The sequence below is a fragment of the Physeter macrocephalus genome, chromosome 11 (genome assembly GCF_002837175.3).
Source record: "Physeter macrocephalus isolate SW-GA chromosome 11, ASM283717v5, whole genome shotgun sequence".
Classification (NCBI taxonomy): domain Eukaryota; kingdom Metazoa; phylum Chordata; class Mammalia; order Artiodactyla; family Physeteridae; genus Physeter; species Physeter macrocephalus.
The window spans coordinates 58522084-58549259 of NC_041224.1; the positions used below are offsets into that span (position 1 = coordinate 58522084).

The 27176-nt window shown below is 49.9% G+C and overlaps 1 protein-coding gene across 4 annotated transcripts in view; it reads right to left on the minus strand.

Moving 5' to 3' along the window:
- The window catches only part of MEGF11 (multiple EGF like domains 11), a 232898-nt gene that overhangs the window by 46033 nt on the left and 159689 nt on the right, over positions 1-27176 (minus strand). For all 4 annotated transcript variants that reach the window (XM_024128856.2, XM_055088041.1, XM_007112097.2 and 1 more), the window contains exons 7-9: positions 25524-25660; positions 21170-21382; positions 12832-13006 (exon numbers count right to left, since the gene is read on the minus strand). In XM_024128856.2, coding sequence (XP_023984624.1) covers positions 12832-13006; positions 21170-21382; positions 25524-25660 — 525 coding nt within the window. The remainder of the gene's footprint in view (positions 1-12831; positions 13007-21169; positions 21383-25523; positions 25661-27176) is intronic.

A 27176-nucleotide genomic window follows, 5' to 3' on the forward strand; every position in this document is an offset into this window, starting at 1 on the left:
AACTACAATGAGGTACCACCCCACACTGGTCAGAATGGCCATCATTAAAAAGTCTACAAATAATAAATGTTGGAGAGGGTGTGGAGAAAAGGGAACCCTCTTACACTGTTGGTGGGAATGTAAATTGGTGTAGCCACTATGGAAAACAGTATGGAAGTTCCTCAAAAAATTAAAGAGTTGCCATATGACCCAGCAGTTCCACTCCTGGTCATATACCCAGACAAAACTATAATTTGAAAAGATACAGGCACCCCTATGTTCATAGAAGCACTATTTACAATAGTCAAGACATAGAAACAACCTAAATGTCCATCAACAGATGAATGGATAAAGAAGATGTGCTATACAAGGTGGGGAGGGATGGATTGGGAGTTTGGGATTCGCAGATGCAAACTAGTATATATAGGATGGATAAACAACAAGGTCCTACTGTAAAGCACAGGGAACTATATTCAATATTCTGTGATAAACCATAATGGAAAAGAATATGAAAAGGAGTATATATATGTATAAGTGACTCATTTTGCTGTACAGCAGAAATTAACACAACACTGTAAATCAACTATACTTCAATAAAATTAAAAAGACAAAGGCAGGTCCCCAAGAGCAGGCAAGTTACTCTGTGTTTCAGCCTATTTTAGGAACCCCCTCCCCTGAAGGCAGGCATCTGGGCCACTCTTTTCTGTTTGAGAGAGGTTGAGAGTCCAGACTCAGGCAAATCCAGTGGCTTATCGATTGTGGAATCATTAAAAAAAAAGTTATAGAATGAATGCAAAGAAAGGCCAGAAGTTGAAACCTGAGAGGCTTTTACTGGGGAACAAAAAGAAATGGAGGAGGGGGACTTCCCTGGCAGCACAGTGGTTAAGAATCCACCTGCCAGTGCAGGGGACACAGGTTCGATCCCTGGTCCAGGAAGATCCCACATGCCGCAGAGTGGCTAAGCCCGTGCGCCACAACTACTGAGCCTGCGCTCTAGAGCCCGCGCACTGCAACTACTGAGCCCAGGTGCTGCAACTACTGAAGCCCATGCGCCTAGAGCCCGTGCTCCGCAACAAGAGAAGCCACTGCAATGAGAAGCCCATGCACCGCAATGAAGAGTAGCCCCCATTCACCTCAACTAGAGAAAGCCCTCACGCAGCAACAAAGACCCAACGCAGCCAAAAATAAGTTAAAAAAAAAAAAAAAAAGAAAGAAATGGAGGTGGGAAAGGCCCCCTCTACTGTCCACACTGTCCATCCTTCCCATCCCCCAACTCTATAAATTACTCAAGTCTTTTAAAGCTGGTTTCCTCTGGTCTCGGAGGTGTCTCAGACAAGTTCTCATAGAATGCATCACTATACAGAATACGGGCCTGGGATGTGCTCTCCATTTAAGAACCTGAGGCCTCGGGGGGCAGGTTTGAAGGCAGCTCAGTTCAGACCTCCCAGCAGGAAGGGATGAGGTGGCTGAAGGCCTGGGTCAGAGCCTGTCTGGGGTTGCAGGCCTGGGGGAAAAGAGGGGAGCAAGCCCTCAGAGGGAGATGGGGCAGGAGGGGTTTGTCCTGACAGCATTTGCTGGGGGAGGGGCTCAGCCTCCGGTTTGAGAGAGGGGAAGGCTGAGATGCTCAGAGTTGTGTAACCTTGCCATGACTGTGTCCTTCTGTGTAAAATGGCAATGGCGACATCTAACGTCAGAGGGCTGTGGGAACACCTGAGGTGATGGATGTGAGAGCATTTTGTAGTGGAAGAACCGTGATACAGATGGGTGTCATGGTGCTGACTGGGTGCTCTATCCACACCACCACCTGGGAAACTGACACTTTCCCTCAGCTCCCAGACAGATGCCTGGTTGCCCTATAGTTTGACACCACTTCCTAATTCAGCTCTCACGGTTGGAGCGCCCCTGTGGCCATGCTTAAGGTTTCATTTTGGTGGGGGGTAGCGAAGATCACTCTGGGTTTGCCCACAGAAGGGGCAGGTCAGTGGCAGAAGGCTGCATCAAACCAGTGGGCTCTGGAACTTGACTACTGGGTTCAGGTCCTGGCTCTGACACTTCTGGGACCTTGGGCAACTTCTTCCTTTTCAGCATTATTGGGGTAGAATTAACAAACTTTGTGCAAGTTATTAACCTCTCTGTGTCTCCGTTTCCCTATCTCCAAAAACGGGGATTATAATAGTACTTTCTTCCAAGGGTAGGGGTGACGATTAAATAAATTATTACATGTAATGTTCTTAGAACAGTGTCTGGCCCTGAGGAATTGCTATAAATGCTTTAGGCATTTTGATGATTACCTGTGGCCGAATTTGAGCCCAAGCCCACCGCAGATGGAAGAAAAGAAATGTAAGATTTACCCACTCTGTGCCAGTTTGGTAGTGCTTACCCTGTTTCATCCTAGGAGGAACTCCATGTGCGAGGTGAGCACAGTGAAGCTCAAGAGGCGATCCTCCGAATGAGCACGTCACCCCGTTGGCGAGCAGCAGAGCTGAGATTCAAACTCAGGTTTCCTGCCTCAAACCTCACGCTCTTCCCCCTCTGCCAACAGCCTCCACTGAACCATGGGGAGTGATGGGAACCAGCATCTGCTGAACACCTGCTGCATGCTGGGTCCCTAAACTGTCATGTCACCGTCTCCCCACACAGGGTGTGGAGGTCAAGTGAGGCAGCGTTCCGTCACGGTCCTGCTCAGGACTGCAGTGACTCCCTCTTGCCTGCTGAGTTCAGCACCAGTGCCCACCTGGCTGCAGGGTCCAGCCCACTCTCCTTTCACTCTTTCCTTTGGATTCCCTACACCCTGCTCACTGGGGCCACCTGTGCTGAAGGCTGGAGCACCTGCGCCCCGCTCCCCTGGGCCTGTCTCAGGGAGTTAGCACTCCTCAGAACTTTTAGGAGAGGGGAGAACAATTACTTCGTAGTGTTTTTGGGGAGAACTTTTTTTTTTTTTTTTTTTTTGCGGTACGCGGGCCTCTCACTGCTGTGGCCCCTCCCGTTGCGGAGCGCAGGCTCCGGACGCGCAGGCTCAGCGGCCACGGTTCACGGGCCCAGCCGCTCCGCGGCATGTGGGATCCTCCCGGACCGGGGCACGAACCCGCGTCCCCCGAATCGGCAGGCGGACTCTCAACCACTGCGCCACCAGGGAAGCCCTGGAGAGAACTTTTGAGATTGTTTTTTTCATTTACCCCCATTGTTAGTCTTCCTATTAGCCCCACCTTAAAGTAATTTATTCATGACCTTTTTCTGCAACGTTCTGCATTTTCCAGACATCTTCTGTCAGGAGTCCCTTCCCCTCCTGGGGTCCGTAATTACTCTTGCAGATGGAATTACTGGTGCTAAGGACTAAGCAGGGAGATGGCTGGGGAGGGGCCAGGCTAGGTGGGGCTTTGGAGCTTCAGGGCAGGGGTAGCAGGTGGGGAGTGGGCTCTTCCTTTGCTCCAGACCCACAGCCTTGGCGGGCGAGTTAGTCTGCGGCCTGGACCCCACTGCTCTCCCTCACGCCTCTGGGTGCACACACCTGGCACTGCTTCTAGCCTTCCCAGCAACGTGTCTCATCTCAGCCTCACCCCAGACCAAGGATACAGGGAGCAGGGTTTGTGCCCCATTTTGCGGAAGCTGAAGTTAGGCACAGAGAGGTGAAGGGACATGGGTAAAGTCAAACAGTGAGTAGGCGGCCGAGCCAGGGTTGGAGCCCAGGTCTGACTCCCGGCTGGCCTCTGCTCAGCACTGACTACCCCGCACGGCTGTCCTGAGGCGAGCTTGGCCTTGGAGCCATAAGCCCTGGGTTCTAGGCCCAGTTCGAGGTCCTGGTAGGTCCGGTCTTATAACTGCTCTGAACTGCAGTTTCCTCATCTGTGAGATACAGCTAACAATACTCGCCCTGCTTTCCTCACAGGAGAGCTGTGAGGACTTAACAAGCTTAGGTGTGAGACAGCTAGCTGGGTAAACTGTAAAGTGCTGCCCCACAGGAAGGGAGGGAGACCGAGGGTCCCAGCCACCTCCCCTTGAAGACAAAGGGCAGGAAGTCACTAGGTTCCAACTGAGAAATAAGGTAGCTAGGGTTGTCCGCTCTCCTGGGAAAAGGCCTGAGAGAGTGTCAAAGCTGGCTATTTACCACAGATCCACAGCCCTCTCCTCTCCAGACAACTTTTGTTTGTGGCTCAAAGTGTAGGCTCTGGATTCAAACAGCTATAGGCTCAGCTCCTGGTGACCACGGACCAACTAGGGAAAGTTACTTCAGCTCTCTGAGCCTCAGTTTCCTCATCTGCAAAGTGGGGATCCTCACAGCCTCTACTTACAGGGTTGCTGCGAGGATTAAGTAAAATAACGTGTGAAAAACAGAGAGCCTGGCCTAGGGCCCGCCACGGTTCCTCAGTGCTCCAAATGTGGGCCACTGTCACCCTCACTCGGCCATCCACTTCCTCCAGACCTTTCAGGGAAGCTCCTCTGACTCGTGGCCCCGCCCCACGCTGTAGAGTCTGCGGGGTGGCCAGGACTGGGAGTTGGAAAGGGAAGAATTACCCCATCATCGCCAGAGACTTGGAAAAAAGGAAAACTGGGAGTGTTTAAAGCATGGATGCCTCAGACCTGCCCCGAGAGCTTCTTCTGCTGTATGGAGAGAGCTGAAGGGACCAGGCCGGAGACCCAAGCCCCAGCTCCGGACCCCAGTAATGAAGGCAGTGATAAAGACGCAAGGAGCACGGCCAGGAGAGGGTGGTGTGACGGGGGGACTGTTTATTTTTTAGAACAGAAGAGTCAGCAAGTTTTCCTAATAAATCTACAAACCATGGAGTCCCAGAGGGGGAAGGCTGGACTCAGCCTTTGTAACATAAAACCAATTTTCCCTATTTTGCTCTGTGGATTAATTGCCAACATGATTTGACACTCTGGTGACACCCCTATCCCTCTCTGCCCTGGGAAAAATCAGTAGGTGTCTGCTGTGGGGACAGTGAACTCATGAGATGGAGGTGAAGGTGAAGGTGGAAAAGCATCTGACTGGGAGCTAGGTCACTCGCTTCACGTCCCAGTTCTACCAATGATTTGCGTGTGACCTAAGTCACTTTCCCTGTCTGGACCTTGGTTGCCTCCTTTGCAAAATGAGAGGGTGCACCAGGGAAGCACTGAGCGTTCTGCCAACTCTGCCACTGTAAAGGGTAATACTCATTTTGTGCTCACACAGACCAGGAAGGGCAGGCATTATTAACCCATTTAACAGATGGGGAACTAAGGCTCAAAGAGGCTGAGTACGTTGCCTAAGGTCACACAGCTACAGAGCGGAAGACTTGGGATTCCAATCCAGGCCTGTCTGACCCCGAAGTCCATGACCTTTACCTCCAGTAAACACAAGGAAGCTTGACAATCATTTATTGAACATTCAGTACATGCCAGGCTTTTTCCTAAGCACTGTGCATATTTTATCTAATTCAATCCAAAGAAAAACACTAGAATGTAGTGCCATTATTTCCCGTTTGATAGATGAAAAACTAAGGCTTGAGAAGCATAAGTAACTGGGCCAAGGCCATTCAGCAGATGACGACGGAGCTGGGATTTGAGTACTGGACTATGTATGTGTGTGTGTGTATGTGTTTATGTTTTTGGATCATTTCTGCTATTTTGCACTACCTGTGCTCCTCTGCTCACACGGGCATGGCAGCTAGAGAGTGAATTCCTCAATCCCAGCACAGCATCCAGGAAAATCTTTTACTATAATAATTAGGAAGCTAGTCAACGGTGGGGTGGTCAGGGGATGAGAAGCTGGTTTTCTAGGCATGGGGCTAACAGCCTGACCTCAGTGTGACGAAGCACGAAACAATTAGAACAGGAAATGCACACACATTATATATGTCACCTGGCTCTAATTTTCAGTCCACATTCTCTTCTGGCCCCGCAGCTGCCCTCTCTCCCTAGTTTCAGCTCAAGAGCCACACAAGAGGCAGACAGGCGCTTTACCCAGCTGGTGGGGGTGTGTGTGTGTGTGCTGGGGGAGGGTGACGTCTTCAAAGGATATAGGAAACCTTGGAGGAAAATTCGGTCACTGCTCCACTGCTATGGATTTTTGTAACTCTCATCCCCCTCCCACCTTCACTGGCCTGAGCAGCTGAGGTTTGCCTGTGACCTACCGACAGCGGGGAGAGAGGGGAGAAAAATGGGTAAACTAGTTCATTTGGGTGATGGAGTGCCCGTTTCCCTCACCAGTATGCAAGGTTCAATAACGTCAGACAGGGCTGCAAAAAATTGCAGCATAAATAGATGAGCCCTTTAAGGTAATAGAAATTCTGTCATCCGGGGAGAAATACAGACCCTGAACCCCATGGGAGGGGACACCAGGCCCCCCTCCCCCGCCTCCCACACTCCCCGACCCTCTTATAGCCGGAGCTGAAAGGGAGCATCTGTGCTGAGGAACGACCAGAGGGCCCCCTATCTCCCGGCCACACAAGCTCAATGCAGGGAGGAGGTCTGGGAAATCAAGTCTTTGTAGCTCTGGCAGTGACCTCACATGCTGTTCACTCCAGGTGCCAAGGTGGCAACAATTAGTTTTAGAGCAGTGGAGGAGGCTTCATCAGGCTGGCCACGTAGGTGAGGCCTTAATGAAGGAAAGCTGGTCAGCAGAGGAATGTGGAGGGGCTGAGAAACTGGCCTTCTCCCCCCTGTGATGGGAAAGTCTATTCTTCATTCTGTGGCTGCTCTTGGGAACCCTGGAGCCCTTGGGAACCCTGCAGCTCCCAGCCAGGAGGAAGTTTCAACTAACTCTGCTCTCTTCCCCTCGCCCCTATTTCCACCTGTACCCCAAAACAGGGGACTCAGGCCTGGACCAGTCAGCCTCTTCAGCTGGGGGACCCCTTGGGTAAGTAACAACAGCAGCAATAGCAGTGGCAGCATCACCAACAATAATGATAATAATAGTTAACAATTGTTGAACGATTACTAATATACCAGGTATTCTAGTTATTTTATATGTATGAATTAATTTAATCAGCCCATTCATTGGACTTTTTTATTATTACCCTTTCACGTATGAGAAAACAGAGGCACAGGAAGGTTGTATCTTGCCCGAGGTCACACAACGAATAAGCAGCAAAGCTGGTACATGAAGGCAGGGAATCTGGCTCTAGAGTCTCTGGCTAACACCACTATATAGCATTGCGTAAGGTAGAAACTCATACCATTTGCCCAAAGAACCTGGAGATGATGCTGGGGGACAGCTGCTCCAGTCCCACTGCAGCTGCCTGTTTATCTGAAGTGCAGAGAAGCCAGTGGGTAGATTTAAGCTCCCGCCCTGCTGGCAAGGCCCTTCGGAAATGCCATGAATTTCCTTCCTATAAAGGTCAGTTCTGGAAACTTCTGCTAAGGGCATTCATTGCTCTTCCCAAGACTTTTATTCATTTCAAAGTGTCCTGAGCAAGATATTCACATGGTAGCCATGTGGTGGGGGAAGGCAGTAGGAGGTGCAGGGTTGGAGGGAGACAGACTCTGAGCCGTGTGCTGTGGGAACAGAGGAGATGAAAGCGTTAATTCTAAAGTGAGGAATATTCAGGGAACACTTCATGGAAGAGGCAGCCTTTGATTTTAGCCTGAAAGGCTGACAAGGATTTTCATAGACTGAGATAAAGACAGTGGGGAGGGCATTCTAGGAAGAGGGAAAAGCTTGAGAAACAGCACAGGCAGAGGCCCAAAGCAGACGCTGTGTCTGGGGAAAAGAGGATATGTGCGGCCACAGCACAGGTTTGTGGCAGGTAGCAGGGGATTAGGTTAGGGTGGACTAACTAGTTTTAAGGGCAGGTTACAAAGGACTGGGGTTTGAGCTTTATTTGGTGGGTAATGAGAAGCCATGGAGAGGGGTGATGGGACCCCAATTTCCAAGTGGATGGATAGCTTCACTTAGTCCCCTCAACCACAACACTCTCCCCTCACTTCCTGAATCATCTCTCACTTGGATACTCCCAGGACTCTGCCAGCTTGAGACCCCTATCATGTGACCCTCACTCTGCCTTCCCCTACCCCTGTTCACCCTGGTGCTCTGGCTGGGTAAGGAACCTGGGTTCTAACAGGGCAAGAGCAACCTTGCAGCAGAAGCTCGTGGGAACTGTCCAAGGTGCTGAACCAATGCCACGCCCAATTTTAAGTACTCCCATGTTAAAGATTGGCTCCCACACCATTGTTTCTGTTGGACAGAGAATTTCATTCCCATCTTATAGATGAGAAATGGAAGCCCCAAGAGTTAGAAGAACCAGAGCTAGGAACTTGGTTTCTTGCCTTTCAGCCCAGGGCTCTTTTCTCGCACTCAGCGGCCCCAATGTAGTCCAGCATTGCATACCTGAAGTGATTCCATTGCTGCTGCCAAGCTAACATGTAAAATGCTCAGACTCTCTTCCCACTTCCATCCCTATGTTCATTTCCCCAAACACTGACAGGTATGTCCATCCCACAGCGCATCCTGACACTGGCCACTGAGGGCGATCCACAGGTGCTTGGGTGGACCTGCCTGGAACAGCAGCTGTGCACGTTTATGGCTTTATTGCATCGGGAATCCCTGGGCATAACTCATCCTGACACTCTCCTTGGAAGGGAGTGCCGGGCTTGAGGGAAGCAATGTTCTCCCACACTGTCACATTTCACCAGCAATGACTGCCATTTTACTGGACATCTAGTGTTCCAGGCCCTGAGCCGTGAACTTCCCATTTGAAGTTTCTCACTCTCATGGCTAAGTCTCCTCTTAACAGATGAGGAAATTCAGACTTAGGCAGGATAAGTGACTTTTCAGTAGGGACAGTGGGGATTGGAAGGCCATGATCTGAACCCAGATTTGTGTGGTTCCATGGTGATCCATCAGTCAAAGTCTATCATCTAATAGATGAGAGCTGTGGTGGCTCCCACCACTACTGGCTTTGTGATCATGGGCAAGTCACTTATCCTGTTTGAACTTCCTCTCCTCATTCTCAAGCTGAGGCATGTGAAAGTGCACCTCTGGAGGGCTCCTGTGAGGAACAGAGATGAAGCATTTGGCAAGGACTCAGTAAGTGTTTGCTGCTAATGTGAATATGACTTATTATTGGGCACAAGCTCTTAGAAGGCTGGATGGGCATCTGATTAGCCTTTCCATACCCCCAGCAGCTCCCCAAGTTCTTGGCAGAGAAAATATCCAGTGTCCCGGGAAGGAAGGAGAAAGAGTGTAAGGGTTAGAACACCTGAGTGTCAGGTGGGCTTGTTTCTGCCCCATATTCTTACGGCCTCAGGGGGTGGGGACCACCTGGCTGGATCAGGCACGCCTCTGGGCTCCCAGGGGTCGTTCAGTACTCCTCATGGTTATGTTGAGCCTGAGGCCATTCTCAGCCCTCAGACTCTGAGAGACTCTGTTTTCACAAATGTATCCCAACATCCTCCCTAAAGAGCCCTTGGCAGGAAGAGCTCTGATGGGAGAGGACAGCTGAGGATATGGCCTCACAGCCATTACCATGTTGGCTACTCACATCCAATAGCAGACAGGACTGATGTGACTCTCACCTTACAGATGAGGACACTGAGGCCCAGCAAGGTAAAGCGACATGTCCAAGGTTACTGAGCTGAGGCTCAAGGTCTCCAAACTCTCAGAAAAGGGTTCTTTTAATTAGTCTCAAATTAATTGCCCATCCTAAAACTCTTTCAAGGAAAATGGCAGGTGCATAAATTCACAAACCAACTAACAAATAGAGGCAATGCTAATTATCACTGACTGCAGGACATTTTGGGGAGGGTCTCAGCCAAGTCTGCTTTCTCACTGCTCTGATCTCCCACGCTGACCAGAGCTGGCTAGCTGCAGGAAGTTGCATTCATTCAGAAGCTGGAGTGAGGGCAATAGTTTGGTTTCCCCCTTGGAACCTGGTGTGTGTGGAAATGAGCCACGCTGGATGAGAGCAATTGACTATTCCGTAATCACCTCAAGCAGCTCCTGCTCAACACCCGACAGCGTCCCAAAAGAACCTTTCCAGGTAAAATGAGGCTTGGCAGGAGGAGATGGATGGGAAGTCACAGGGTCTCACCAGGGCCGCTTGGCTCACAATCTGTCTTATTTAGCCCTGAGCCCCAGGCAGGTGGGACTCCACATCAAGAAGATTCCTACAAGTGCCAAGTCCCCCAAAGTTCAAGAGCAGGAAGTCATTTGCATCCCAGATGGGAGGAAGAGAGGCAGTGGCCTGGCCTCCAGATTCCTGGACCCATGGCCTGGGGGCAGTGGGCCCACAGACGCTAGCCTCTCTAGGACCACCCCCAACCTTCACCCACCCAGGGCCTGGATTTCCCCTTCTTTAGAGGAGCAGTGACTAGGCAGGCAGCTGGGGGTGAAGAAGGGGGAACAGGGAGGCCCATAGACAATGTATACAATCAGCCTTTAACAACCTCAGTGAGCCCCCCTTCCCCTGGCCAATACACACACACACACCCACTTGTTCCTACTTTCTCTCATTTCCTCCAGAAGGGTGTGTTTCCTGACTTGGTCTGTGGAGTCTGCATAGTAGACCATCTTAGAAATCAGTCAGTTCATCTCCCCCTGCACACTCGCCATTGACAGATGAGGGAACTAGGACCCTGAGAACGGAAGCCGCTTGCCCAAAGTCAGAACTACCCTGGTAGCCAAGCTAGGACTGGGGTCTGGATGTCCCCCGAGAAGTCTTGTGTGGTCACTTCATTTTGGCTTCAGTCACCTGATCACTTGACTAGGTGAGACTTTTAATCCCAAACAATCATTGCTCCTACCCAAACCCCAAACCTCGGGCACTCCATTTTTCTATGGAAGTTATGGACCAAGCTCACACCAATAAAAGTAAATTAGAGAGGAAACCTGCAGGAGGGACAGATCTTTTTCTCTTTTGAAGATGCCACTGGAGTCACCTTCACCCAGTTTTATCTGCACTGGGGAGGGGGAAGAAGGAGCTGAACAGAGTTTTGTTGTATAGACCAGGGGCAACCTGCCCACAAAAGACATTGTCACCAGGCAAACCCATACTCTTACATCATGACAAGGGCTTCCTTCCAGTGGATCGCCACCTTGGCAGCACACTGGCCACAACCAGACCACACTCAGACCAAATATATCAGCATCTCCAGGAGGGGGCAGGGGCATCAGTGTTTGTAGAGCTCCCCAGGTGATTCCAATGGGCAGCAAGTTGAACACCATCCTCTTCCTACTCAAAGTGAGGCCACTGACCAGTAGCGTTGGCATCACCTGGGAGCTTGTTAGAAGCGCAGAACCGGGACTTCCCCAGTGGTCCAGTGGGTAAGACTCCACACTCCCAATGCAGAGGGCCCAGGTTCAATCCCTGGTCGGGGAACTAGATCCTGCGTGCATGCTGCAACTAAGAGTTCGCGTGCCACAGGGTTCGCATGCCGCAACTAAGAAGTCTGCATGCTGCAACGAGAGCCCGCGTGCTGCAACTAAGACCTGGCACAGCCAAAATAAATAAATAAACAAATAAATAAATAATAAATGTTTGAAGGGGGAAAAAAAAAAAAAGAAACGCAGACCGTAGGCACCTCCTCAGATCTACTGGATCAGAACCTGCACTTTACCAAGGTCTGCTGGCGGTTTCTGAGTTCACTAAAGTCTGAGAAGCACTGAGGCAAGGTACTCCATACAGTATAGCCCATCTCTACACCTGACAGCAACTTTGCAAGGCAGGTGTTCCATTCCACAGGTGAGGAAACTGATCCCGAGAAAGGTTAACTCACTGGCCCAAGGTCACACAGTTGGTGAGTAGGACAGCCAGGATGTGACCCTGGGCTGGTTGCAAAGGCCACTCTTTGTACCACACAAACCACTTCTTATAGCACCATAAAAGATCTGGCCATGGGGTCCCCTGAATGTTTGGGTCCTCAGACCCACTGGGCATGCCCCACCATTGAACAGGATTCCACTTCCAATGTCAAGTTCCTTGGAATCAAACCTCATAAAGACCAGCATAATTCATGAGGAAATACAAATAGTAAACAAACACGTGGGGGAAAGGTTTACTCTCCCTAGTAATCAGAGAAATGCAAATTAGAGCAATATTGAGGAGCCTTTTCTACCTATATAATTAGCAAAAATTAAAAAAAAGAAAAGAATGTTAGCAGAGTTGTTTTGAAATAGGTACATTCATACATGGCTGGTGGTGGTGTAGATTTATATAACCCTTGAGGAAAGTAATATGGCCACATCCATCAAGAGCCATAAATACATTATGCCCACTGACCCTGGGAAGTCACCCTAAGGAAATAATTCAATAGGAGGGGAAATGTTCTTTGTAGGAAGATGCTCATTGCAACATTTGTTGTGAACATTGGAAACAAATCAGTATTCAGCAGTAAGGGAATGGCTGAGTCCGCAGGGGGTCTATCAGCTCCTGCAGTGTCATGCAGCCATTTAAAATGATAATTAAGAAGCCCAAGCAGCAAATATGGGAAAAAAGAGAGCAAAATACAAAACTCTGTGCTTATTATGTGCTCTGTGGTTATTATGATGGAAAAATATTGTGTGCATAGGATATGGACGCAATATCCAAACCAGTTGTCTTCTTTGTCCAATATGGACGCAATATCCAAACCAGTTGTCTTTGTCCAAACACCAAAGACAACTGGTGTTGCAGGGTGAGGGGACAACGGAAAGACACCTTCCTTCCATTACTTTTACAGTTACAAACCCCAGTAGAATTGGCCTTTAAGAACAGCCTTGGCAGCTCTCTGGTCATGGACTCTATCTCTGAGTGGTACATGGAGACACCCTCATTCTGCATCCATGGGCACAGGGCCACACTCCCTGATTCCACCTGGAAGTGGGAGGAGCTGGCCCCTCCTTTCCTGTGTAGGGGCGGGGCTGGGCGGAGAGGCCATGGGAGTCCCCTCCCATCTTACCATGAAGCCTGGGGCACAAGTGCAGCTCCCAGTGACGCTGTGGCAGTTGGCGCCGTTCTGACAGGTGCAAGGCAGCTGGCAGCCATCGCCATAGTAGCCAGCAGGGCAGGATTCACTGCAGTGGTGGCCAGACCACCCTGGCTGGCAGGTGCAAGCTCCAGTTACTGGGTGGCAGCTGAGCAGATGAGAGAAGGATGAGAGGACAGTCTGGTCAGGAATGCGGCCATATTCCACCCTCTGCCCACCCCAAGTCTGCTCTGCCCAGGGCTGCAGGATCAAAGGGCCTCTGAAGTTAAATTTCTTTCTTTTTTTTTTTTGGCAAGTATTTTCCCCCAGTTGTGTGTTGTTTATTTATTTATTTATTTATTTTTGGCTTAGTTGGGTCTTAGTTGTGGCCCGTGGGATCTTCTGTTATGGCACGTGGGATCTTTCGTTGCAGCGCGGCCTTCTCTCTAGTTGTGGTGCGTGGGCTCCAGAGCGTGTGGGCTCTGTCGTTGTGGCACGTGGGCTCTCTAGTCATGGCACGTGGGCTCAGTTGCCCCACGGCATGTGGGATCTTAGTTCCCCAACCAGGGATCGAGCCCCCATCCCCTGCATTGGAAGGAAGATTCTTAACAACTGGACCACCAGGGAAGTTCTGAGGTTAAATTTCTTAATGTATTATTTGTTTGCCAGACGATGCCAAGATTACATGGTCTTATTACATGTTTCTTATTAGCCCCAAGAAACTGAGGCTCATAGTTGTTATATAATTTGCCTAAAGTTACATAGCAAGGAAGTGGCAAAATCAGGATTAGACACAGGTCTCCTGACTCCCAAACAAGTGCTCTTTATAATACAAATACACAGAGACCAAAGCAGGAGGCAGCCTCTTCCCTTATGGACTGTGAGGTCCAGCACTTCACCCACTCTGCACCCAAGGCAGATGCCCAGTGTGTGGGCAGGCACAAGAGGGCTGCAGTGAGACCCAGTTACTCTGCATATTGTAGGTACTCAATGAACATTTGCTGAGTTAAAATGGAACCTTGGGGCAGATGTGGCCTCCCCTCTATGGCAATGTCTGTATTGGAGAGGATACCCTCCATCCATGCATTGCTAGGGCTCTTTAAGAGGAAGCAAGATCGTCTCCATCCCCTCTCTGGCTAGCCCAGCGAAAGAACCATTTGTCTGGAGGCAGGGGCTGCCTGGCATGACCTCTAGAGAGTCAGGCAAACTCTGGCTGGCAGAGGTCTGATCCAACAGCCAATATGCATCCATGATGCCGGGTGTGGTGACCATTTTCTTCTCAGAGCTTCTGTGGGGAGTGTAATTGACTGATGGCCCTAGCTACTGCGTCTGAAATCCATCACTACATTTTCTCAGAGGTCACACTTCCCCTGGGCTGCTCTCAGCTAGAGCACAGCAGGGATATTAAGGTCGACACACTCCTGGGAAATCTGGGACTCCTCTGATGGACACGTTTGGCTTAAAGACTCCCCATCTTGCCAAACTTTCTTAGAACTGTGCTTCAGTCTAAAAGTTTCCAATCAACCTTCCTTCCTTCCCTCTTTCCTTCACACAGGTCAGACCTGCATTGCAGTCTCATGCTCTCCTAGCCTGCCCAGCCCCTTCCCCATTTTCCCTCATAGCTGTGTCCCTAGTAAATCTCTTGCTCTCGGCATCTGCTTCTGGGAGAGCCCAGACTAACACTCCAGAGAAGATGCTGGATGTCAGAGACAAGCTTCTTGGATTCCCTGTGTCATCGGCTTCCTTGCCCTGGAGTCCAGCTCAGGGGATATGGTCCGATGGCGCATGCTCTGGGCTGGCGGGAGGAGCCTACGTACAAATCTTGGTTCTGCTAAGTTCCACGAGGATATGGGCTTTGTCTCCCTCGGTCATTGGTGGATCCCCAGTGCCTGGCTCATATTCACTGCCTAATTAAATATTTGGGAACGAACAGTACTTTTTTTTTTTTTTTTTTTTTTGCGATACGAGGGCCTCTCACTGCTGTGGCCTCTCCTGCCACGGAGCACGGGCTCCGGACGCACAGGCTCAGTGGCCATGGCTCACGGGCCCAGCCGCCCCGCGGCTGCTGTGGCCTCTCCTGCCACGGAGCACGGGCTCCGGACGCACAGGCTCAGTGGCCATGGCTCACGGGCCCAGCAGCCCCGCGGCACGCGGGATCCTCCCGGACCGGGGCAGGAACCCGCGTCCCCTGCATCGGCAGGCGGACTCCCAACCACTGCGCCACTAGGGAAGCCCATGAACAGTACTTTTACTACGAGTAATTATTTTCTGTCTGTTGACTTGTTTATCACCTGTCTCCCCACCAGGTGGCAGCTCCATGGGGGAGGGCCCTTTGTCTATTTCACTTCTGTATTGTACCCCAATGGCCAGCAGAGTCCCTGGCACCGTGAAGATACTAATACATATTTGGCAAATGAATTAATGGACAAACTAATTGTATGAAGCCCAGCCAATTTCTGGGAGCCCTGATTTTCTCATGGAAAATGAGGGATGGACAGGAGCAGACAGTTCCTGAATAGTAAGTGCAAGTAGCTAATAGTCATTTTGGAAAATGTTTAGTCTCATTAATCATCAAGTCAAAACAACAATTGGATATCACTTTTTCTCTATCAAAATGGTAAAGTTTTTTTGTTTTTTTTTTTTAAAGGGACAATGCTCAGTGCTGGTAAAGGTTTCTGGAAAACAATGTGGGGTTATATATCAGGAGTCCTAAAAATATTCAGACCCTTTGGTCTTGTAATTCCATTTCTAAGAATCTATCCTAAGGAAACAGTCACAGTTGTAGAGAAAGATTTATGCATGGAGATGTTCCCCAAAGCATTATTTATAACAGTGGAAAAATGGGGGCAATTTAAATAATAATAAATAATATGTGACCAGGCTATTAAAGCACCAGGCACTTTACACCTATATTTCTAATCTTCAAGTAAGCCTGTGAGTTATGCATTAGAGCATCTATTTTTCAGATGGCACTTGGAGGTTATATGACTTGCCCAAGGTCACACCACTAACTCAGTGGCAGCTGGGATTCAAACCCAGGTCTTTCTGGCCATGTTCTGGTCACTGCCTCATGCTGCCTCTGACACCAGGGTACTGGTTAAATGAATTATGACAATTCATATGAAGGCATGTTAGAGAAGTATTCAAATGTTTTCCAGTCTACTTAATGATATGACATAAGGGTAAGTGAAATAAGCAAATTGTGTATAAAGTCATGATCTAAAATATGAAAAAAAAGTGAATCAGAAATGGATGAAGAATGAACAAATTACAACAAAATGGTTTTTGTACTCACCCCTGGATTGAGAAATTATGAGTGACTCTGAGTTTTTTCTTTAAATTTCTATGTATTCTCTGCCTTTCTCAAACTGAGCATCTATTATATTCAGAAACAGACAAAAAGTGATAAAAATTATAATATGTAAAAAAGAATGTGTGGAAAGAATGGATGTTTGAAGACTTCCTGACTTTCACGGTTCTAGAAAAATTCCTTCCTGGGTCCCACACTGTAAGGGGAAATAGTGGCCTGCACGGGTGTCATGGGGCAGGAGGCCCCTACTTGGTGGCCCTGACCCTCAGCCAGACAGTTGTTGGGTGCTCCTCTCTGTCCCCAACACTCCCAGCAAAGCCCTAAGGCATGGCCTTTCTCGGTTCCAACTTTTTAGGGGTCTCCTCTGAGGTTTTGGTTTAGGGTCAGAGGGACTGGCTGGGTCACAGTCGTGGAGACTGACATGCTTGGACCCAGGAAGTAACCCGGCAGTGCTGGCTGCCGCCATCAGCTCTGTCCAGCCCCTGAGATTCTGAAGGGTCTCAGGCGTCCTTCTCCCCTTCTTTCAAGAGATTCTCTCGTTACAGGTCCTTGCTCTGGTGTGACGACCACCCTGTGAATAGCATACTAGACGCACGGTGAGCTGGCGAACGCTGGCCTCTAAGCTCTCCTGCGTTTCTGCTTTCCATCTTAACCACCGGTGTTTTGGATGCTTAGGGGTGTGTCTCAACACCAATTTTACCTTTTTACTCTGAGAAACCAGAAAGCTCAAAACCAAACCTGAGATCATTTCTTTCTCTCTCCTTTCATATCCCTAAAATTCTATTTTAAAAAACAAAACACCTCTGTTTTCTTAATTTGATTACTTGTCACTTATTATAGAAACTCCAAAATCCCTTTGAAAAGAGGGTGGGGAATGATCCCTGGCTCAGTGATTAGGACTGAAAAGTGCCATCACCATGCTCTCGGCACCTTTGTCACATCTCCCTCTCCCTGGTGTCCCCTGCTCCCTGCCCCGTTGGTGGCAGAGCCATTCCCTTGGGTCACATGGCAGGCAAGTGACTCCTGCTTAGGCTGGTTTGGCTTGCTCTGCCTTTTTTTTCCCCCTCACCTTTCTCCATTTCCCCCAGACATAGATTAATCACAAGTTAATAGGAGCCGAAAGCTGAACAATACAGGAATCTTTTCAGGGTGGAATTTTCTGCCAGTTTTTCCTGGCTGCTCTGAGATTTCTATCAATGCTGCATCTGGTGGCTAAGTCAAATCTTTCAAAGGTAATCCACAATCATGGCTGCTGGAATTCGTCTATGACAATCCAATTGTGGAGGGGACGTGGACAAGGTCTGACACACAGGTGTTCCCTTTCTCAAGGTTATTCCTTTATGAAGGAAGGAGTCTGCTTTGTGTGTGCTACAGAACATTTATAAAGGGAATGAAGTGTGGGGAATTTCACCAGCCACTTCTTCCTTCCCAGGGCACGTGGGTTCAACCTCTTTGAAGCAGCCTCTCCAGAGGGGCACAGAGCCGGGAGAGGCTGGGGCTAGTTGAGGAGGGTTTTCTATGGTTGGGGGTTGGGAAGACTTTGTTTCTCTAGGAAAGATGCTCAAGGCCTTCCTGGCAAGCTGTCTTGGAGGGGCTCTGCTGCAAGCTCTTGCAGAAGCCAGCAGGGAAATGAGGCAAGGCTTCTGGGGATCCCACACTCTGTCTCTCAGGGAGCTGGGCGGAAGCTTCACTTTCAAAGATCACAAAGAAAACTTCTATCCCCCACTGGGCTGATAAAAGGTGATAGACAGATTGGGAAACTAAGACAGAGGAGAAGTACACATATCAGGACACTGACTCAGGCAGAGGTAGTTCTAAGGCCAGGACTGAGGGGTCCCCGGCCTACCCAGAACCTGCAGCTTAACTGCCTTGGGATCAGGAGTCCTAGAGTCATCCTCTGCTTTTCTTGGATCCTGAGAGAAGGCTCTAGGATGGGACAAAGGCTCACAGGAAGAGAGGAGTGACCTGCGTCCACAGAGAGGAAGAGAGCTGTTCTCTGTGTCCCTGAGAACGAAGCCAAGCGCAGCATGAGAGAGGTGCAGTGAGACCACAGGCTCTCAACCTCAGGCAATTCTGCCTCCCCCCACCCCACCCAGGAAACGTTTTTGGTTGTTAGAACTTGGGGCTGGGGTATTGCTACTGGCATCTAGCGGGCAGAGGCCAGGGATACTGCTAAACATCCTGCAATGCACAGGATGGCTGTCCACAACAAAGAATTATCCAGCCTAAAATATCAACAGTGGCGAAGCTGAGAAATCCTGAGTTAGACTACATAAAAATTCGGTGAGTGTCAGGGGCTCAGTCACTGGGGCCGTGTGCCAAGGGAAAGGGGTGAAATATTTTTAAAAAATAGGGTGACATCAGCTTGGGAGCAGAGCCACCCTAGAGGAATGGACGATTTAAGATGAATTCAGCGATTCTTTTTTCTGAAGGGTTGCTCTGTGCCAGGCTCCGTGCAAGGCTGAGGCTGCAGAGACCCACAAGCTCGGGCTGTGACACAGCTCCCTGCAAGGAGATAGTCAAGCAGACACGGGCGAACCTGGCCTGGGGGGTTGGCTGCCAGGTGCTCTCGGGGTCCCGCTTAAGAAGCACTACTGCCTCCCAACCCCTGAAATGTGACACGTGTTAAAGACAGTAAAGCAAATAATCATCAATATTGAATGGGCCGAGATTAGCGACGGAGAAGAGGGAGTCCTTCCAGATTAATAATGCATCGAGGACTCCTTCAGAGGAGGGATAAATTATGCAGGGCACGGCTGCTTGGGTATGGGAAGAAAACAATAGCTCTTTAATTTGGGGGTTGGTTGGATCTCCGTGGCAGGGACTCTCCCTGCACTGGACCTCAGTGGCAGCCTAGCTTCCTGTCCCTGACACGGTCCTCCCTTGGCTTCCCCGCAGGGGTAGGGGTTCCTGGTGCTGCCCCTCACCCATGGAACAGCCTGAGGCAGCTGCCCTGTCCCCCGACCATCCATGTGGGACCCCTGTGTTTAGAGTCTTGGAGCTCTCACCCCGCCCTCCAGACCCAGCCCAGAAGCCACCTCCTCCAGGAAGTCTTCCCTGACCAGTGAAGCGATTTCCTGTGGTGCTTTCTGGACAGAGCCCTGGGTCACAGTTACTTGAGTACATGTTGGGACCCAGCAGGGCCAGCCGCATATATTTCATTGATTCTAAGATGCACTTTGCCCCACATTTTCAGATCTCTGATGGATGTGCTATGCAGTCAATGGTATGTCATGGCTCAGTTTTAGTAGTACATAAAATAAAGCAGTGCCTCACTACTGGTGTTGTCTTGTATTTGAAGAAATATGGTAGGAGGTCCTCAGTGTGGGTAGGTACTCCAGACTCAAGTTCCTGAGGGCTGGACTCGTGCTGAGGGACCCTTTCTTTCTTGTGTTGGGCCCTGCAGGCTCTCAGTGTTTGTTGAATGAATGACTGAGTGAATGAATGCTTAAGTCATATATAGCCTGTTCCATTGGCTCCAAGGCCCCCTCTTAATGGTCTCCTTCCCAACCCTCTACCCTTGCAGACAGCACTGCCCGAGCCACTTAGCTCCAGGAACTGAGGACTGAGGACAGATTCTGTCAAAGCCACAACACTTTCTAAGAGGCCTCTGCTTATAGTGACCCGAGGATCTTGGGTGATGTGTGGAAAATCAAAAGCTGGAAATGAAGAGGGGCTGAGGCTAGGTCCTGGCTGTCCCAGAGACAAGGCTACAAAGCAGAGGTATCTCTGTCTGGCCTGCAGACAGAAGCAGCACCCACTGCTCAGGGCAGCTGGTCCTCCCCTGAGCTGTCCTGCAGGCCTGAGGGGAGAAGGGAGACTCCCCTCACCCTGCACCATCCTAATAAGAGGTGGCCACATAGAGAGCTGTGGAAGCATTTATCTGGGGCCTGACAGCCTCGTTTGAAGCTTTAATCTGGGGCCCGACAGCCTCATTTATCACCAGAGGGCGGTGCCAGCTGGTGCAGGAAGCAGGCAGTGAGGGGAGCTGGGGGATGTGGCCCAGGGCGGCTCAGGCATCTCCACTTCCAGGAAGCAGGGCTGGGGCTGGCTTCAGCCCAGATGTCCCCAAGCCCCACTTTTTTTTTTTAATAGAGCCTTTTATATTATTTATTTTGTTTAGTAGCACATGATAGAATTATACAGATTATTTCTTAAAAATCAAATGTGGTTATTTGTATATACATTAAGCTCTCAGCATAATTTCTGCCTCTGAAGTGCTAACACAGTATTTAAAATTATACAAACATCCAGTAAACAGCATTTTAGTTTATGACACTCTGTTAATACAATAAATATACAAAACTTCCAAACTGCTAAAAACATGCAACATTAGAGGGACAGATGGAGGGCATTTATATAGAACCATGACAGTCACCGTAATGGCAGCGCAATATCACTCGCTGACAAACTATACAGATATCCCTAGATAAATAATCCCAGTCCCAGATTAAAAACCACTGACACAGAGTGCAGGGAGAGGCTGGCCCCAAGCCAAGACCCTGAGGGCCTGCCCTCTGTCCCTCCTGCTCCTCCACCCTAGCCACGGCCTGAGGGGACAGCCCTCTGCAGGCCCCAGGTCAGCCATACCGATTTTTAAGGTCTCTTCTAACACTGTCCCTCTGTGGCTCAAGTCCCCTGCTTCTGCCTTGGTGGTCCTGTCTCTGGGCCCCTTGGGGCTGGGAAAGGGCTTGGTTAGATGCGGACTGTGTGGAGGCAAAAAGTTCTCCACGACAATGCCCCCAGGGCCCTGGCACCCTGAGCCCAGCCCCCCGCCTTCTCACCCATCCCCACCCTGTTTCCCTGAGGGTCACCAAGTTCCCTCCTGCTCCTGTGTGTGGGCTCTCAGGTTGGCCTACATCTTTTCATCAGACTGGCCAGTGAAGGTCATTGCTGAGGTCCCAGCTCTTTCACTGCCTGCCTGGATGATCTGGCTGGAGGTGGGGTTTGTGCCCTGACAGCTCCCTCTCCACCAGGGCCCACCCCACCCCTGTCCCCTGCTCACCTGTCCCCAGCTCGTACCTGATGGTGTTGTCGGCATCACAGGGGCAGGGCAAGCTGCAGCCTGGGCCGTGCAGGCCCTCGGGGCACAGTCGCTCCTGGCAGCGTGGGCCTTTGTAGCCAGGTTCACACTTGCAGGCACCGGTGGTGGGTGAACACTGACCCCCGTTGTGGCAGTCACAGCGCAGGGAGCACTGGAAGCCAAAGGTCCCGAAGGGGCATTCCTCTTGGCACCTGCGGGATAGCAGAGAAGGGTGAGGCTATGCCCCCTCACCTGCCCTTCCAGATCCATCCAGCAGGTACCGCCCCTGCCTCCAGGCCTGGGCCTGGTGTGCTGCACCTCCTCACAGCCTCCTCCCCTCTTTCCTCTTCCTCCAGGAAGTATTCCGTGGTTTAGTCACCCCAGTCCATTCCCTCCTCCATGCCAGTTCCCCTCAGTCCCCAGGACTGAGTTCATACTATCATATTTCATTGATTATAGGCCTTATGTGTTTTGTTTTTCATTTTTTGATTGCAGTAAATAACTATAACATAAATTTACCATTTAAATTATTTTTAAGTGTACAGTACAGTGGCATTAGGTACATTTATATTGTTGTGCACCCATCACCACTGTCCATCTCTAGAACCTTTTCATCTTCCCAAACTGAAACTTCTGTACCCATTAAACAACAAACCTTGTTTTAAAAATATATTCTAACATCTCTGAAACCAGTTAAGTCTTATAACTGATGGCATGTCATAGTTTAATTTTCAGTGTTTTTCATTCTTAGCAATATATAAACTAATGACGCGTCTCACAATCGGTGGCATCTTAGATTTGATGAAATGGGGTAATTTTATTTCTACTCATTGTCTCTGTTTTTTGAGTCTTTCTGACAGATGTACAGTCTCTCTTTGTCACATGGGAGATGATCCTCTTCCACCAGTGTCGAGTTTCCCCATGAGTACAAGATGCATCCTCCTTCATCAGACTGGAGAATCCCCCAAGACAGGGACTATTTCCTCTTCCTTGGACGGTGGGGGGGGGTTCCCTCAAGGCAGAGGCTGAGCCTCTTCCATCAGCCGGTGAGCCCCCCAAAGAAGAGGACCTGGCCCCCTTTGCGTCCTGCCTCTGCTGGGGCCTGGTACTCGGAACTCCCAGCATAGTGATAATTATTTGCATCATCAACTGACCTCCATTGGTTGTGGGTCTTCTGTGGGTGGGTGTAACCTCTGCTGGTGACTGCCTAGCTTCCTGGATGTGCCCAACACCCCTCACCCCAGCCCAGGGATATTTCCCAGGGGATATAAATTCATCGTCACAGAAACAAATTAAGGGGTAAACCTGGGGGCATATGGGGTAAAAGAGATGGGCAACCCCTGCGTCCCAGAGACAGACAAACAGAAATGGCCTATGGACTCTGGGGTTTTGGATTATCCGCATCTCCCCACACTACTTCAAAGGTGCAGAGAATGGGGAACTGACTTTACAGCTCTGACATCTGCTTCCTCATCACAAAATGGGAGGATAATAACTAAACCTCACCAGGTGTTTGAGGATTAAATGAGGCAACGTGTATAAACACTTAGAAAGGTGCCCCATGCATGGTAAGGGCTCAGTAAGAAGTGCTAGTTCTCATTATTACTCTTGTTAATACTGTTTTCTATAATTCTCCTAACAGAGCCCTTCTGGCACGAAGAAGCTCAAAGGGAAGAATTCCAAATGTTAACGCTGGAGTGGACTTGAGGAATTACAAGTCGTTTAATGATTATGTCTTCCCATTTTAAGGTTTTCTATATATCTTCTACAATAATCAGGGCAGAGGGGAACCATAAAAGATGTTTAAAAAAATACTGCCTTAGCGTCTTTATTAATTCTTGGTGAGTCCTGCGTTGGAAGCAGTGTTTTCCACCACACGCCCAGATCGTCTTCTGACAAATCTTGCTGCATTTTAGTCAGTTTGAGGCCTCAGCAAGGGAAAGAACAGAAAAGAGAGGGAGGAAGAGGAAAGAGAGAAGGGGATATAGAGAGAAGGAATGGGAGATGGAAGACAGGAAGGAGGAGAGAGTAGGATGGAGGAGGTGAGGAGGGAAACCAAGGCAGAAGGGGAGGAGCTGTACAACTGCCATCTGGATTGCCAGCCCCTGTTCTGCCTCAGAATGGATTTCCCCCGAAGTCACTCAGGTTGCCTCTCCTGGATGTCTCAGACACCAGGGGAAGGAACCCCAGCCTGGAGACACCTCCGGATTCCTCCTTTTCACTGGAACATTCCTGCTCCCTCCCATCCAGCAGGACTGGGCAGAGCCCTGGACAGTGAACTCCCTTCTCTGAAGGGCACGTCCCTGCCCCATCATATTTACAAAGGGACTGACTCCACAGCCCCAGAAAAAGAATCTAGAAATGAAATACTGACAACCTAATCCATTTACATAATCAGGCTCTTTTTTTTTTTTCCTACCCACAAGTTAAACAACTTATTTATTTAGAGATCAAGCAACGATTGCTAATGAATTTTATACAAAGCACGCTAATAATGGGGCCTGTGGAACAGAAGGGTAATCACAGCAGGAATTAGTTTTCTACTTAAACATCCTTCCTTTGCAACATATCAATCTAATGTGTCCGATATTGCCATTAACAACCAGATACATTGCTCAATTAAATTACAAAATGGGCTGCAAAACCCTCATTACGTTTCATGTTTAATTTGCACTGGATTCTGCCTATCCAGGGAGGCCTGCATTATTATACCCACTCAACCTTAATATGCTCGCAATGATGTGGGGTGGGTTCCTGCAGCTGTCACCTACAAAATAAATGGAGGCAATTTTACTAAATATTAAACACCAGGCAGCCCGTTTAGGTGGGAAACCCAAATGCTACCGGGCCCTTCTAGGAATTCTTCTTCTGTAGATGGTTGACGAAACTTGCCTGAAGACACCGAGGCTTTTGGGGTTTCTCTCTGCCTCAGGATCATGGGCTGGGCCCCACCAAGAGGGACTAGGGGTATTTCTCCATTTGGTACATCTTGGCACCAATGAGGTCGGACCCGCTGGTGCTGAGTCCAGTCAGCTGGAACCCTGGGCCCGCTTGTCTCCAACAACGAATGGGCTGTATTCGCTCTCACGTGAAAGTGGCCAGAAACAAAGAGTCCTGTTCTGGTTCTGGGTCTTCTGGCTCTTGTCCCTGCTGGCTCATCCCAAATGTCTACTTATCCAGGGAGATGGTGAGGATGGGAAGGTGGCTCAGTGCTTTACTCCTGCCTGCCTTCTCCCCCTAGAGATGCAGTCTCCAACAGAGGTCAGAGAGGGATGGATCCCCAGATGCCACACCCCGCATTCTGTGCCAGGGATGCTCACGGAGATGAAGACTGGCTCACAAAGAGATCAGATCTGGCTTAAAAGACTTCAGGCTGGGGGTACGCAAGCCCAAAGCTAAAAACGGAAAATCTCTTTTCTCGACCACTGAGGACTCGGGGCTGACTCCAGTGAGAGCTGGAGGGGCGCAACTATGTTGGTCAGAGCCAGAAGGACTCACTGGTTAATTCAGGCCTGCTTCCTGCTGTTACCTGGGCAGGGGAAGCAGAGTAACAAAATCCAGGGCCAGAGGTGAAGCATGGATCCCACAGAAGCAGGCAAGGGTGGGACAGCCTCCTCTCTACTGCCCGTCTCTCTGCTCAAAGAGACACACGTGGTTCAGAGTGAGAGGGAGGAGACTCGCCCGGGTTCTCTGGACAAACGTCCTCCGACAGCCCTGAATCCACTCACCGTCAGACACCTTGGCTGTCGTTTCTGCTCCTTCTAGAGCGCCTGCCCTATCATCGTGGAATCTTTCTTACCATATGGCAAGTGCGCACGTCTGGCAGTCCCTCCGTTATGTGTTTTGTGGGTTTATCCACTAAGGCTGCAAGGCTGGTTTGATACCAGGACATTGGTGCCCTTGTTCAGTCTGTTCTCGGGCCACAGGCCTTCAGAGGATGCAAACTGACGTCAGTATCCTTTTGGCAGAACTCACGTCAGGAACAAAAATCCACTTCTAAAAGCAATTGTGCAAAATGTGTGAACTGAGTTTGCACGCTCAGCTTCCTTGGCTTATCGGTGTCACTGCCTCTCTCCAGGAGGGCAGCAAGTAGAGAGTGGTGGTAGGTGCCCACCCGCTTCCCCAGGTGAGTCAATGCAAGTTCAGGACTTGGGTCACTGGGCTGGCGGGGAGGGTGGGTACCCTCAGCAGGCTGAGGGCCAGGAAGGATGGGTTGTGGCAGAAGGACTCTGAATGCTTTTTCTGAGAAAGGAACGGGAAAGCTGGCAGAAGAAGGCCGTGGACCGGTAAACCTGAGCTGTTCTCTTCAAGGCTGCTGTGAACAGCAAGGACGAGAGTTAACAGCTTCCTTACCTGTCCCCCATGTATCCGGCTGGGCAGTGGCACTGCCCAGTCACGTGGTCACACTGCCCTCCGTGGTGGCAAGGACAGTCCTGGCTGCAATTCTGGCCGAACGTCCCTGGTGGGCAGGGCTGGGCACACACTGCTCCCTGAAACACAGGAGGGAAGACATGCAGAGGTGGTGCTGCTGAGATGTAATCCTGAGGCCACCTTCTTCTAGAAGTAGCACAGATGCTACAGCCCAAGGGACCACGCCATTCCCTCAGTGGGACCTTCTCCCCAGTCACAGAAGCACAGAAAGCGGGACACCATGGCTTCAAAGCTAGAGATGGGCAGACTGAGGATAATTGGCTCATCTAATGATTCAGCACACACTTACTGAGTGCCTGTTGTATACCAGGTCCTGTGTTAGACACTAGGGATATGAAAATATGAGTAAGACTCAATTTCTCTCCTCCCAGTCTACTGGGGAGAGAGACAAGAAAACAGGTAACTAGTGCACGGTGCTAGGTGCCCTCACACCAGTACACAATAAAGTGCTGAGGAAAAACAAAGCAGAGGTGTGATTAAACATGTTGGTCTGGAAACACACATTTATCTCTACTTCTTTCCCAAACCCAGCTAACAGGAGAGTCAAGGGGGGCAATGTATAGCCCTACAAGGAGAAAAGGAAGGGGAGAGGGGACCGTAGAGGATAAGAGGTATCACGTGGTGGAACATGGACCAGCAGATAGATGAGCAGTGACTGCTGGGGTTTCTGCTTTCTCAGCAATGCCAAGTGCCTGCAAAGCAAGCGTTGCAAGACATAGCTCAGAAAAGCTGAGGAATCAGAGACACCAGGGGCGCCTGAAGGCCAAGGTGCAGGTGTGGGGAAATAGGGGGACGGTCTGAAAGTTTATAAAAGAGGGAATTAGACCCCGGATTTTTACTCCCATTTCAAAGAGCCAAGTGACTTCCCAAGACTGGCAGTTTACTTTTAGGGAGGTTGATCCATATAGGCTTCAGACACAGGGACACCAAGCACAACGAAGGGGAGTGGGGCAACAGAAATGGGGGTCTTGTGAGATCTGCCTGCTGAACAGTCAGACCCTCTGCTCTCTTCCCCTGCTCAGCTCCTCCGATGCTAGTGACCAGACTCTATTCCCTCTAGCAGGGCTCTGGAGGATTCCTTTCCAGGGACGCTGAGAGAAAAGGCCTATAAATAATGATATGAGGGCTTCCCTGGTGGCGCAGTGGTTGAGAGTCTGCCTGCCGATGCAGGGGACAGGGGTTCGTGCCCCGGTCCGGGAAGATCCCACATGCCGCGGAGCGGCTAGGCCCGTGAGCCATGGCCGCTGAGCCTGCGCGTCCGGAGCCTGTGCTCTGTGCTCTGCAACGGGAGAGGCCACAGCAGTGAGAGGCCCGCGTACCGCAAAAAATAAATAAATAAATAAATAAATAATGATATGAGAGTCTCATCAGTCAACAAGCCTGGCATCTCCCCCCGCCGCCTAGGCTTCCAACCAGCTTTTCCAAGGATCATGGTAAAACATGAACAGGAAGCCAGGGATCACCAGATATTTGAAATGAGGCTTTAGCAAGTTGGGAGATGGCGGTAAAGCACAATACATAGAAATATGGAGGGAAATGCCAGAAGAAATACCTAAAAGATTTGAAGCTGGTAGC